Here is a 14,318-nt window from a genome sequence, read left to right on the forward strand (position 1 = left end):
GTCCCGTGCCAAGCCCTGATTCCTCCTGCTTTCCAGGAACCTCTTTGGCAGGAGTGCTGCATCTTGGCTGCAGGAGGGACTGGCCCTTCGGGGTGTGATGCTTTGGTGCCTGGGCTCAGGGCATCATCCAGCCTGGTGGGTTTGACAGACCCCAGAGGTCAAGGTGAGCTTGCTGCAGGGGGGTACATCTTGGAGCATCGAAATCTAGCCCAGAACAGCTGCAGACACTCCAGGCTGAAGTTTGGGGTTCCCTGGGCTGGGCTGCACCAGAGATTTCCCCATATGCAGTGGATTTAACCCTTGCCTTTCCAAGGCCTAGCAGGTTTGCCAGGCTCTAGGGCTGGGCAGGATGTGTTGGCTCTCCCGGCAGCCCTGAACTCCCCAAGGTCCACAGCACCTGTAGTGCACCCTGTGCCTCTGCTGCTGCATGGTGACACGTCCTGCTCAGCCCAGCCAGAGCTAATTAGCTTGTTGAATCTCTTCTCCCTCTGGCCTTGTGTTAATCACTTTTCACACTGCTTCCTTCCTGATTCCCTCTGGCCTGATTTGCTCTTACTGTTGCTGATGTGCCTGGAGAGGGGAGCAAGGGGACCCAGCTGAACATGGAGCAGGGCCCCCACTGTGTCCCAGGATGGGCTCTGAGCCAGCAGATGGAGGGGCAGGAGACCACTCAGCCACAGGGAAGTGAGAAAATCACAGGCTGGAGAAAAAGCAAGAGATCTAGAGAGCAAAGGAACCCATTGGGACAGCCCTTCTTTATAGCCCTGCTCTGTTGGGGGAGGGTGAAACCTTCAAGTGCAGTGGGAGAAGTTGGCACTCTCTAGTGCAGGGTTGTGTTAGGCTGCAGGGTGCTGTGGGAGCTCAATGGGGTCTCCTTCACCTCTCCCCTGTGAGGGGCAGGACTAGACCCCAGGACTGGGCACAGGTGGGAATACAAGTGCCCTGGACTGGGCTCTAGGTAGTATGGAGTCCATGGTCCCCGGAGCGCAGGTAGTAGGACATCTGATGTGCCATCCATCCTTGGCTGCAGCATCCCTTCCCAGGGATACAGGAGAATGTCTCATTCCCCCATGGGTGCCTGCCCTGGAGCTTGTTGTACTGCTGGGGCAGGAGGTGGCCTCGTCAGAAGCAGCTTTTAGGTGAGAGGTGGCATAGACAGCTGCCAGAAAGAGACTTTCTAATAACCACTGTTGCCAGGCTGGAATCTGTCCTGCTGCCCTCAAAGCAGGACTTTGGGTGGACTGTGGGGAGCACCACCCTGGCTGTCCCTGATGTGCTGCCCTCCCTCCAGGCAGCACCCTGTGGGGCACGTTTGCACCCTGTGGAGCACATTTCTCTCCAGCAGCAAGCAAGGTACCCAGGGCTGGCAGCCCCCAGCCGTGGCTGTGACTGACTTGCTGGTGCAGAGATGCAGAGGAAGAGGGAAGAGATGAGGGTTGCAGATGTCTGTGGAGGTGATCAGCAGACAAGGCTGAGCTCCAAGCAGGGAACTCCTGCCATGCAAGGTAGGGACACTGTTGGGGGGAAGGTTTGGTGGTTTGTGATGTGGCAGAGGGGATTTCCTGGGCAGAGCTGGTCCCTGGGCTGGTGGCAGCAGTATCCCTGTAGTGTGTGATGAGCTCGAGGGTCCCTGCAGACTGCTCAGCTCCAGTGCCACCACAAGCTGCTGTTGGGGTGGAAGTCATTGCAGCTGATCCTCCTCCACCTCCACGCACCCACTGGTGCCAGTTCTGCACCCCTTTGTGGGTGCCTGTGCCAGGCTGTGTAGTGCAGGCATGCCCTGGGGGAAACCTGACCCCTAAGTCCCTTGGGAAGTTCCGTGGACTCTCCTTCTCTGCAGCCTGGGTGTCCCGAGGGACCACAGTGGGTGCCAGGTCAGGAAGAGGGAGGGCCAAGGCAGGTCTCTCCTCCCCTGCCCTCCCCTCTCCTGCGTTGCTGGGTCTGTTGCTGCCAGAGCAGCTGCCGGCTGGGGCTGCGTGTCTGGGGGATGGCGGCTGAGGCACCCTGGGACCTGCAGGGGCTGCAAACGGTGGGCATCATCCTGCTGCTCTGCTCCAGCCTCAAGATACTCCATGCCCTGGGCATCATCGACCTGACCAGGGGAGGTGGGATGGGGACAGGGATGGGGATGGGGTTGCAACGAGATGGGGATGTTGTGGTGGAGGTTCTCTTTCTCTCCCAAGAGCTGCAGGGTGCTTAGGGGAGTTTTTGAAGGATTAGTGTGGTTTAGGGCTTTTTTGGGGGGGAGGAGGGCATTGGAGTGTCTGGCAGCATTAGGATGTAGGGAACTGGAGAAGTAGGGATGTCTGGGGGTGTTTCAGAGTGTTAGGATATTGGGTGGGAATATTTGTGGACATTGGAATGTGTGGTGTTGGGTGCAGGATGCTAGAAATGTAGGGTGTCTGCGAGCATTAGGGTGGGGGATATCTGGGTCTTGAGGCACTGGGATGCAGTGATGTGTGGGGTGCTGGGGGATGGAAACTGTCTGGGCTATTGGAGTCTCAGGGCTGGGCTTTGTCAGATGATGGGGAAAAGGACTGCAGGTAACTGCGGCTGAGGAGGTGTGAGCTGGGAGAAAAGAGCCATGGATGTGGGGTGCAGCACCATGCAGGGCAAAGCTTTCCCACTGCTACAGGAACTGGTGGCTATGGGGGAAGTGTGGCAAAAGAGGCTAGAGCCCCTTTGCCCTCCCTGTGGGGCTGTGCCAGGGCTGGGGAAGGAAGAGGATGCTGTGGGTGTTGCGCTTCCTGGTTTGGCAAGTGGGTACTGAGGATAGGGCTGGATGTGGCCAAAGAGGAGGACCCAAAATATGTCAGAGCAATGGATACAGGACCTGTTGGTTCTGCCTGGTGAGGGTGGGAGTGCAGGGAGCTGCATGGTGCTGATGCCTTGTTTCCTTTGGCTGCCTTCCTCGACTGTGCCACGGACAGTCCCAGCTCAGAAAAGGGCTGCCAACAGACTTTGCATGAATGTGTTTTGGGGTTGGTTTGCTGCCATCTTCTCTGCCTCCTTGCTGACACTGGGGATGCTGTGAGATGAAGGTACTGCAGATCACATCCCCTCGGGTAGCCAGATCTCGGAATGGGAGGCTGTGTGGATAGGAGTGATTAGAGGAGCAATTAGTAGTAGAGCAGAGGGAGGGGAGGACATGAAGGTGCTGTGCCCAGGAGGTGCTTTCAACCCTCTTCTGATGGAGGATGTCCCTGAGCTGCCTGGGATCTGGCTGGGCTGTGGCTGAAGCACATCCACTCCTTGTCCCTGTGCCTTACTGTGGAGGGTATGGATGGCTGGGTAATGGGTATGCAGAGTACCAGCTCTCTTGTGGAACACACTGCTTGCAGCCAAGAGGAGCTGCTGCTCTGCTGAGGCATTTTTTTGGGTAGCTCCTCTGGCACCTTGGATGTGCTGGTTCCTGCTGCCAGAGGAGGTGCCAATGGGGGCAGGATATATCCCTGTGTGTGGGTTTTGCAGCAGGGTGATGCATCTGGCTGTCCCATCCTGTCCCTTGGGATGTGTATCCTGTTCCATTCCCTGCTTGCAACGTTTTGTATGTGGTGTGGACTGAACAAATTATTATTCTGTAACATCTCCTTTGGGCACAGCCAGGCTATCTGGGAGCACTGTCACAGGCTGGGGGTGGGAGTGGGGACAGCACTGCTGTGAGCCCCACTTGGCTCTGTGGCCCATTCTGGCCCATGGTACCCCCTTCCTCTGGGGTTTGCTCAGTACAAGGGTTGTGCAGCTGTTCCTCCCTCTGGTACTGGGGAATATCCTGGTCCTGAGCCTCTGCTGTCCCATGAACTGCAGCTCGCTTGGCAGCTTTGCTGCTTCCAGCTCTGTCCCACCCCCAGGACAAGGACTCTCTGGCCCCAGGAGATGGCAGCTCTGATTTCATTCCTCTGATGGATGACTGTCTGGCACCTTTGCTACACTTGGCTCTGCATTGCTGACTGATGAGGGTCATTTGCAGAGCTGCTGCTAGTGGGACACATCCTGGCCTCCCCAGGGCGGCTGGGGGGACTCACTCTTCCTCCTGCTGACCCTCCTTGCAGACCCCAGAGAGCTGTGGTTGATGGCACTGCCTGAGGCTGGGTACTTCCCTGAGTGGCTGAGCCCTGCACAGGGATGACTGTCAGCCACAGGTTTTAGGGGCAGGTGGGTTCAGATCAGCATTGGGATACCAGCTCCTCCTGACCTGCCAACTGACCCAATGCTGCCCCATGGGGCCAAGCAGGGGCTGTGGGTGCTCTGCTCCCCTCCTGGAATGGTGCTGTGCCCAGGAGCTGGGCTGGGGACACTGGGGGGGTCTTATCATGGGAAGCACATTTTCCACCCATCATGATCAAGCATTTATTGACAGGTTACTGACAGTGATGGGGGAGTTTTGGCACTGCCTGTTGGTTTGCTGTTGTAGAGTCTTTTCTAGCAGAAGGGTGCCATGGAAGGGGTGGGTTGGTCTCCCCATCCAGCTGTCACTGTGGGGTCACTGGTGGCTGTGGCTCTATGGGAGGACAGGGACATTGTTATGCATCAGACTGAACTCTGTGTCCTGCTTTTCCTCTGGGGAGACCATGGCGTAGCCCAGGCTTGGCTCCTCTGTGGGAAGGGGGTGTCAGTCCAGCACTGGGTAACCCTCAGCATGGTGACGTTGGCTGGACCCAGCCTCCAAGGACACATCAGCTGCTGGTGGCTCGATACAAAGTGGTCCGTGGCCATCCTGATGGCAATCATTGCTGGGGGCAGGGATCTACCCACTGTAGGTCCCCTTGGAGCCAGCCTTAGGGATTCATTTCAACAGCATGTGGAAGTGGGGATGTGAAATCTCTTCCCCTTCTGGTGCTGCTCATGGATGGAGTCTCAGTTTGTGTGTGTTCATGTGTGTTTCGAGGTCACTGAGCTGCGGAGTGATGCATGGGAAGCAACAAGCCACTTAACCCTGCAGACCTCCCGCCGCAGATAAAACACTGCCAGCCCTTTTTGTTCTGTGCCAGCCACTGGATGGCCCTTGCAGAAGGGTGGAGAGCAGAGCAGCATCTGGAAAAGGAGCTGTTGCTGGCAGGAACAAGGCTTCGTGCTGCAATGTCCCTTGTGTCCAGAGTGGCAGCACACGGCTGGGCTCTGCTCCTCATCTTCGGGCAGAGCTGTTCCCCAGCAAGGGGGAGCTCCCAGACTTGCTTGTGGTTTGGATGCTGGGGACAGAAAGAGGCTGGTGTGTCCGACCCAGCAGAGCCCTTGTGTTCACTAAAGCCAGGACAGCAAAACCCCAGTCCTGGTCACCCCTCTCCTGTTGTTAAGCTGCATGTGCTGAATGTGCTCCCTCCCCTGCCCTGGGGACCCTGGAATCGGGCCCCCTTCGGTTTCCTCCTTGAGAAAACGCCCATGTTCCTTATTTTTTTTCTTTTTCCTTCTTTATAACAAACTAAAGTGTAACTTGCACCCGACCTGACCTACTGCACGTGCCTATACCTGCTGCCCCTGTGAGTCCAACCACAGTTTACTCTCTGTTGCATCTCTCTCGCTGTGTGGTTTCCCTCCTGCCCTGCTCCCTCCCGGGCCCATCACCCTGGCATTGGGTGTTGCTCTGCCCACCCTGTCCCTTCCCTCTCAGCAAAGGGGATACTTCTGCCTGCCAGGTCTTTTCCGGCAGCTCAGCTCTGCTGGAGGCACCTGGCCCCAGAGCATCCTTGGAAGGCTGAAAGGTGCAATTTCCCTTTCCCTCTGCAAATTAAGGCCCTGTAAGCATAGCTGGGACAAAATCATGGTTTATGTACAACTGATGCCCACTTCTAGGAAGGAAAAATCCTCTTTCCTCACCTGCCTGCAAACCCTGGAGCAGACAGGAGCCAAGTTGTGCTGCTCTGCCAGTGCCAAGATCCTGGTCCTCAGCCTTGCCCCTGTCACCCCCCGACAAATGCCAGGGGGGCTGCGTTTGTTCATCCCTATACATTTGCACATCACTGTCGCCCTGCTATGGATGCCATACCTCTGGGGAGAATTTACCCTCTTTGAGTGGCTTTGTGTGATGTCCTGCTGGAACCATGACCTCCTGGAGCTATTCTCTGTCCCTCAGAATGATGGAGCTGCCTTGGTGTGAGCTCAGAGGCTCCCAGATTCTGCCTGTGGGCACTTTGGGGCCAGCCTGCCTAGCAGTGGCTGCTGGATGTGCACCCATATCCCTGTCCTGGAGCTGGGTACCACAGAACACCATTTTCCTGGCACCTGGGGCTCAGCTTAGCCCCACAAGGCTGAGAAAGGGTTTCTGTGGCAGCTGTCTGCTAGAACCCTAGAGAAACAACCCCAAACCCGGGACTCAGGATACATAGACATTGTGACCTGCTGCTTGCAGAGGTACAGGATGCTTGGAGCAAACACAGTGACAAACCAGAGCCCCAAAGGGACTTTGCACCTTTCGTCCCATTTGTCCCCATGCTGGTGCCTGCCTCGCCTTGGAGGCTCGAGCCCAGCATAGCCTTCATCCGCTCCTCTTCCTCCTTTCCCTACCTGCAGCATTAGTCCTGCGCTGAGTTTGCTGGCTTGAGGTACTGTGGGAAGGGAGGGAGGGGGTCTGCAGCCATGGGGCAACACCAGCTGGGAGAGATGGGGCTGAGTGAAACCACTGGGGCCCAAATGGGGGAACAGGGGGTGGCAGTGGGGTCAGTACAGGACCTACTATTAATGCAGGGCGACTTGGATGCAATGGCCATGGGCCAGGCTGCTGTGGGTAGTCCCTCGCACAGCCCTGCAGCCTGGCCAAGGCAAAGCCCCAAGCCCCGTTCCCCGTCTGGCTGTCTCAAAGCAGGTCCCTGGGCTCGGGTCCCAGCGCTGCACTGGGGAGGGGGTGCATGCTGCAGTCTGGGCTGCATGGGGGTTCCAGTGCATGCTTTGCCTTCAGCCCTTGAGTGCCAGCAGGATCAAACCCAGCCCGAGCTTGGGGAAGATGCAATGCCCTGGCTCAGCCACAGGCTGTTCTTGGGCTTCATCCTGCCCTGCCTCCCTGCAGAGTCCCTCGGGGCAGATCCCCGGGGAGCAGGTATTTGTCCTCAAGGCTAAAGGACAGAGTCAGGCCCTGCCATTTCCTGACTCTCTGGGCTCCTGGGAGTCTCCAGTGCACCCCGGCATGACGGGGGTGTACAGAGGCGCTGGGTGTGGGTAGCCTAGCAGGGTTGCCCCCATCCTCCCCAAGGATGGATACTCCAGTGCCGGGTTTGTCCTGGGATTGAGCAGGAAGGCCGACCAGAGCCTGGGCTGGGTTTTGCCTTCCTGCTCCTCCAGCCTCACGCTGCATGTGCTGTGTCCGCTCAGATCACCCTGCGCCGGGTGCCCATCCCTGCTGCCCGTCGGGACCGGGGGCTGATGCTCTGTTAACTCTTCTTCTGCTTGGTGACTCCTTCTTTCTTCCAGGCAACCCGCCAGTCCAAACTAAAAAAGCGCTGAAGCAGCGATTCCTCAAACTGCTGCCCTGCTGCCGGCCCAAATCCATCCCCTCGCTCAGTGAAAGCAAGTGCTTCTTCTTGCCTTTGTGTGTGTTTGTCCCCGGCGGTGCTGCTGCCTGCTCTCCGCCCTGACCCTGCCTGCGGGAAGGGGACGCCTCCACCTCTCCCCTGCCCTGGCTGTCAGGATCAGCCCTGCCCTGGAGGGGTCCGATCCCATGGGCTCTGCACCTACCTCTGTCTTTACCGGCTCACAGGCTGGTTTTCTCCCTCTTCATCTCCCTGGAGCAGCTCCCACGGGATGCACAGCGGCAGGAACCTCTTGGGAGCTGGCTCAGGGCAGCGGGGCCCTCCCGGCACTAGTTTAAGGGGTGGGGGTTTGTTTCTCTAAGTTCAGGGTCGGTTTGGAGATGGAGGTGTGATGGGGGGATGAAAGAGTCTGAGCAGGGAGTGAGTGCAGAGTCCCCTAACCCCCTGTACTGGGTGTGCTTGGCCCCTTGGTGAGTCCAAGCCCCTGGTCAGGATCTCTCCCCGCTCCACAGTGCAAGCCAATTCCCCCGGGAAGAGGTGAGTATGGAGGGGCAGGGTCTGAACCATCCCATGGAGAGGGGCTATGTGCCACTCTTGGCTGAGTGGGGTCTAAGGGTGCTGGTTGCTGCAGGCAGGGGTTGTGCAGCTTGGCAGATGGTGGAGAGAAGCCATCGATGAAGGTGGGAGCACAGTGGGCAGGATGGAATCTGGAAAGGCCGGGGGGAGCATTTGGGACTGGGAGTTCTGAGGGGCAACTCTCCTGCTGGATGTGAGCCCTGGTGCTGCAGGACATCAAGGGTCTGAACTCCACAGGGCAGATGCCTTTGCTGGTGGGAGGAGAAGGGCAGGCAGAGAGGGTTTCAGCACTGGGGGGTTTCCACACCTGTTTTCTGCCCAGCCTGGGCTGTACTGGAGGGGGGGTAGTTGCCCAGTGTCAGTCCCTGGTCTGCAGCCAAGGTGTCTATGAGTGTCCCCTGCTGGCATAGACCCAGCTCTGGCTGAGCAGAGCACCCCAAAAATGTGTCAACCTGGGCAGGTGTGAGAGGAAGGGGTGTGCTGTGCAAGGTGCCTCTCCTGCCCCCTGGCATGACAAGATAGGGCAGGACAGTGCTGGCCTCAGCCACCCTCTCTTCCCCTGGGTTCCTTGCAGACAGTGTTGAGGACGAGTTTGAACTCTCCACCGTCTGCCACCGCCCCGAGGGGCTGGAGCAGCTCCAGGAACAGACCAAGTTCACCCGCAAAGAGCTGCAGGTCCTGTACCGAGGCTTCAAGAATGTGAGTACCCCTTGACCAGCTCTGATAGTCCCCACCTCTGCTGCCATGTCCACCTTGGGGTGGTGCTTTTTTTGTGAAGGTTTTTGGGACCTTGGGGTTGAAGTTTATATAAGGCTACAACCTGACCTTACCTGCAGGGAGCTCAGTGAGGAGACCTGATCTTGTTTTCCATTTCCTGGGGTGCAGAGAGCCCCTTTCCTGGGTGCCTGGGACTCAGAGCCCCTCCAGCGAGGGGTGCAGCCCAAAAGATCAGAGAGATACTCCAAGCAGCCTTTCTAGCCACCCCACCAGGTGCACAGGGCTGAAGAGGCAAGGCAAGGGAGCCACAGGGTTTTAAGGGGGTGCTCAGCCCTTTTTTGCAATGTGGAAGTGACGCTGTGTCCTTGCCCTGGCAGGAGTGCCCGAGTGGCATTGTCAACGAAGAAAACTTCAAACAGATCTATTCACAGTTCTTCCCTCAAGGAGGTGAGTGCCTATCCCAATCCCTGTCCCCATACACATGGGTGCCTCTGCTGGGCAGAGGGTCACACAGCACCCCCTCACGCTGTCTGCCTCCCTGCAGACTCCAGCACCTATGCCACCTTCCTCTTCAACGCCTTTGACACCGACCACGATGGCTCCGTCAGCTTCGAGGTGAGCTGTGGCCAAGGAGGGGGTGATGGGTTGCAGCGGGACAAGGAGAGCACGTCCCTTCAGGGACCAAGGGCTGGGGTCAGCAGTGTTGCTGTTGCAGATGGATGAAGAGCTTTGCAGGTCTAGTGGAGTTTATTAAATTCCCAGAGGCAATGGAAAACCAATGAAAAGCAACAAAAAAGGGCTTTCTGTATTTTCTGGGTAGGGTTGTGTAGGTACCCAGACCAGCAAACACAGCCATGGCTGGGTCTTGTTCAGGCTTTGGCTGAACAGCAGGTCATGATGCACATTGTCCTCTTGCTTGCTGTGACCCAAGGGAGTAGTGTGGGAAATGTATGGGGTTAAGCAATTTTTTTCTCCCCAGACACTTTTTGATACCCAACATTTCACCTTTTCAGCCCAGCCCCAGGGCACATTGGCTTTGGGGCTGAGTTCCTCTCTGCAGGAGAATCAAGCAGGGCTGTACCCTCTGTGTCTCTGAGGCCCTTTGTGGCTGTAACTCCCATTTGCCTGCCTTGTCCATCCTTGCAGGACTTTGTGTCTGGGCTGTCCACCATCCTGCGGGGCACCATTGATGATCGCCTGAACTGGGCTTTCAACCTCTATGACCTGAACAAAGATGGCTGCATCACCAAAGAGGTGGGATGGAGGGGTCCAGACTGGTCCCCGGGGCCAGTGCCGGTCTGCACCTGGCAGGGACAAGGGCAGAACTTGGGGGTATTGGCTGAGCTCTGGAGGAGAGCTCAGGGGGTCAATATTTACTTGAGCTCAGCTTTGCAAGTGTCCCTCCTGGCCCCCTAGCACTGGTGGGACTCTGGGATGGAGGGTGGATGAGTGGTGTGCAGCTTTGGGGCTCCACTGTGCATGCATGTGCACACATGGCCCCACAGTGTGCACAGAGCCAGCAGAAACACACCTGAGCACCCCACAGGTCCTTCAGGAGCATCAAGAAAAAGGTGCGGGTTGGGGACCAGGTGGAGGCAGAGCTGAACTGCAGTTGACACTGCAACCCTGCTCCCCTTCCCATCAGGAAATGCTGGACATCATGAAGTCCATCTACGACATGATGGGCAAATACACCTACCCGGCCATGCGGGAGGAAGCACCCCGGGAGCATGTGGAGAACTTCTTCCAGGTGAGCTGAGTACATCCTGGGGAAGCAGAGCTCCAACACAGAGCTGCAGTGAGTGCGGTAGAAGACACCCCACTCTGGGGATGAAGCAGGGCTGTGCTGGTCCTGCTGGTGCTTGGGCATGCCTGGGGCAAGGGATGCACTGTGTCCAGTCCCTGTGGGATCTGGTCAGGGGGTACCAGGTTCTCCCTGGGGCTGGGGCTGTCCCTGCTATGCCCCCTGTGCTGTGCTTGTCTGCAGAAAATGGACCGGAATAAGGACGGCGTGGTGACAATCGAGGAGTTCCTGGAGTCCTGCCAGAAGGTAAAGTCACCAGCAGCTCTTGTCTAAGCTAGGTCACCACGCTCTTCCCTGGGGACCTTTGTCCCTCCTGCTTCCTTCCTGCAGAGAGGAGGTGAAGCCAGGGCTCCCAGGGGCAAGGCTGGAGCTCTGCTTTGGGAACTGTACCCATGCCAGCATCCCCGTACAGATGAGGAGAGCTGTGGATCCTAGCAGGGCTTGGGAACTGCCTGTAATCCCTGGGGCTCTTGTCCCACGTGCCAGAGCTGCCATGAGGGTACAGCCAGGTTTGGGGGAGCTGCCCTGGTTGCTATTCTGTGCCCAACTTGCCTGCTTCCCACCTGCTCCTGACAGGATGAGAACATCATGCGATCCATGCAGCTCTTTGACAGCGTGATTTAGCTCCCAGACCTGCCTCCAGACGAGCTCTCCTGACACTGGGCCCAGAACCTTCTTCTCTCTCTCGACTTTTCCTTTGAGACTCCCCTCCTCTGGCTGCACAGACACCCCCATGGAAAGGGGCCTTCCTTCCCTGAGATGCAGTCGGTGCCGAAATCTTCCCTTTCCCCTGGCCCAGCTCTGCTTTCCTCGGGGGATCCCAAGCAGGTGCTCCCAGATGTTGGAGCACGGGCATGGCTGGCACAGGATGAGCATTTCACCTGGATGGACCTCCCTGCATCTAATCCTGGTGGAAAAGATGCAGCCTTGGGCTGCAATAGAGGTTTTCCCCGTGCACACCACCCTGTGCAGCCACAGCTCCCCTACCCTGATCCTCCCCAGCCTCAGGAGCTCCCAGTCCTGGCTCCAGCCTGAACCCTCCAGCGACACTATCTAGAAACCAATAAAGTCTTGGAATGGGCACCAGTGCCTCGGCTTCCTCCCCTGCCCTGGCTGTGCCCTGCTGTGGGGAGCGTGTCCGGCATGTCCACTGTGAGCCACCGGCCACCCTCCTTGTCCTGACACTGGGCTGGTGGGTGGGCAGAGGGGCCGTGCCTGGAAAAGGCAGCCACGTGAGCCCTTGGGGTTCATTGCTGCATGAGCTATGGGGCAGCATGCCTGATCCCAGGGATCCCAGTTAGAGTTAGGAGGCTTGCCCTGACAGGGGGAGAGGGGAGGCTAAAGGGAGCCCAAGGTGACTTCTTGTAGCACTTGTCCCCCAGGATGGAGGATGTAAGCCTGGGAGAGCTGCAACCTCAGCCCCTGTCCCTCAGGTTTGGGGTGCTGGCACAGAGGGACCCCAGGGATCCACTTGGAGGCTCTGGTGGAGAGACACCCTTTCCAACACTTCCTGAGGACATGACAGCCAGGGTGTGGGGACACGTAGAAGAGGGAGATGGACTGGTGCCTGGTGGCCATTCTGCCCCCATAGGGCTCACAGTCGTGTTCCTGGCATCATTTGCTGCTGACCTTGCCCTGCTCCTGTGCCCTGGCCCATCCCAGCCCACCTGCTGCCCAGGGGACTGGGGAATGAGCAACGAGGCAGAGAGGTGTTCCCACAGGCACTGTGCTGGTGACATGGCTGAGCTAGCATCTCCTAGAGGAGAAAGTCGAGGCTGGGGTTAGACAGGAGTCGCTGCCATGCTGCTGGCAGGCTGGAGGGTCACCTTGGGGCAGGGGGCTCATCTCCTTTCCCCAGCATGGCCATATGTGAGCCTGCTTGGGGACCTTGGGGGTGGGGACCCTGGGTGTCTTTGTCACCACCAGCTCCTTGGAGCCAGGTGTGTGCAGGCAGGCCTGTCCTGCCCACATACCACTCCAAGTCACAGCTGGGAGAGTGATGCCCAGGGGCTAATGATCCCATGCCAACACCAAAGGCCCCTCACAGGCACTGGGAATGTACCCAGCCCTGGCAGCCCCCAACTGTGGCTCCACTCTTCTGTATCCTTGGCCAGAGGTGGTTTGGGCTGGCCTGAGCTGCAATGTCTGGGATCAGCACCCATGCTGGGCCAGACCCAGGCAGAGCCCCTGGCGTTGGAGACATTAGAATTTAACCCCTTGGGCTCTGAGCCAAAGCTACAGGGCTGCTTCCCAGGGGGACCGTCCCTGTCCCAGCCCTTGCAGATATGATGTGTTTTTTAGGCTCATGCGACACACTATTCATCTCGCAGACATGATGTGTTTTTTAGGTTCATTCAACACACTGTTCATCTCACAGACCTGTTCCTGGGTTTGCTGTGGGGCCGAGCTCCCACTTGCATTCTCCTAAGGGTGGGAGGGCCTTACTCGTCCATCTCTTCGGCCCTGCTCTCCCTCCTCCCAGGCTCCTTGGGGTACCCACTGTCCCCTGCCACGTGGAGCACATGCCGCCTCCCCCCTCACGCTGTAGGTCGCATGGTGTGACCCCCTGACCTGGGGCATGGTGACCCACAACCTGCTTGGCATCTCCAGTCTGTATATTTTGTATTATAACAATTATATGAGTTAAAAAATAAAACAAAACAAAAAAAATCAACAAAAAACCAATAAAATCTAACCACAATGCTATGCACACCACCGTTATGTCTTTGCATCTGTCAGCTGCCTGGGATGGGAGGGCAGGGAAAACGAGGGGTCTCTGCAGAGGGTTGGTATCCTTTCTGGGGTACTGTGGTTGCATGGGGGACAGGGTGCACACTGAGCTTGGCTGGTGGTGTTCCTCTAAATAGAGACTTTCCCCTGCTAAGAGGCTGTAAGTGTTAAGAAGCTCTTACATCAAGCGTGTCACATTTCAGGAGTCAGGCTGCCAGGTGTGTTTTCAGCTTGTCACAGATGCTGCTGGGTGAACCCAAGATTAGGACCAGGTGACCTTTGTTAGGATGTAGCATTTAAGGCTGAGCTAACAGGAACATGGTAACCTGCCACCTTGAGGAGTTAGGTAGGGACTGGGAAGGACTTTTTTCTTAGCGACATGAACTGATGGGCAATCACTAGTTGTTGGAAAAGGCCAGCATTGAGAACTGGGGAAAAACTAAGTAAAACAGTCGTGTAAGTAAAGAAAGCAGTGGAACAAGAGAGTAATGCACCTGATGTGGGACAGCAAAATGGTCCAGTATTACACAGTCTGTGGTTCAGGAACTGAAAGCTCAGTGCAAAGATCTGCCTGGAGACCAAATATCTTAAAAGGATGGGCTCTGGCCATGGGGGGAGTTACCATTGTGGGACTGGGTAAGCAGCAAGTCTGATCTTTCCAAAGCCTCTGACTCTCCAGGGACATTTTCAGGCTGCTGGCCATCGCCCAGGGCTGTGTATGGCAGTATGAATGGGCCTGAGCACGTTTTTCCCTCTAACCCACTTTTCCCGGTATATCCTATCCCCTGAGCTCTGTTTGGCTGGTTGCTATTTCGGGCAATGACATCCAAGGGCTTGATGTGCCCTCTTGTGGCACAGGGATGCTGTGAGCCACTGATAGGATCCCTTGGGTCCTTGTCCCCAGGGCGAAGGGCAGGAAAGAGGCTGAGGTGACAATGGGAACAACAGCGCTGTGGGGCTCAGCCTTCAAATGCTGCCGTAGCCTTTTCACACCAAATGGGAAAAGGTTTGTGCAGGGATTGTAGCTGTTG

General features: G+C 57.2%; 1 protein-coding gene across 6 annotated transcripts in view; it reads left to right on the plus strand.

Moving 5' to 3' along the window:
- The window catches only part of KCNIP2 (potassium voltage-gated channel interacting protein 2), a gene marked incomplete at both ends in the record, with an annotated part of 41,996 nt that extends 30,815 nt beyond the window's left edge, over window positions 1–11,181 (plus strand). For 2 of the 6 annotated variants that reach the window (XM_082286488.1, XM_082286487.1), the window contains 8 exons: window positions 7,402–7,501; window positions 8,615–8,735; window positions 9,131–9,200; window positions 9,298–9,368; window positions 9,900–10,007; window positions 10,399–10,503; window positions 10,741–10,803; window positions 11,134–11,181. In XM_082286488.1, the coding sequence (XP_082142614.1) occupies window positions 7,402–7,501; window positions 8,615–8,735; window positions 9,131–9,200; window positions 9,298–9,368; window positions 9,900–10,007; window positions 10,399–10,503; window positions 10,741–10,803; window positions 11,134–11,181 (686 nt within the window). Of the gene's footprint in view, window positions 1–7,401; window positions 7,502–8,563; window positions 8,736–9,109; window positions 9,201–9,297; window positions 9,369–9,899; window positions 10,008–10,398; window positions 10,504–10,740; window positions 10,804–11,133 lie in introns of all 6 variants that reach the window. The other 4 variants (XM_082286491.1, XM_082286489.1, XM_082286486.1 and 1 more) reach the window with 3 other exon arrangements.
- Window positions 11,182–14,318: the final 3,137 nt, after the last annotated feature.

This window comes from Coloeus monedula (genome assembly GCF_965178545.1).
Source record: "Coloeus monedula genome assembly, chromosome: 8".
NCBI classification, from domain to species: Eukaryota; Metazoa; Chordata; class Aves; order Passeriformes; family Corvidae; genus Coloeus; species Coloeus monedula.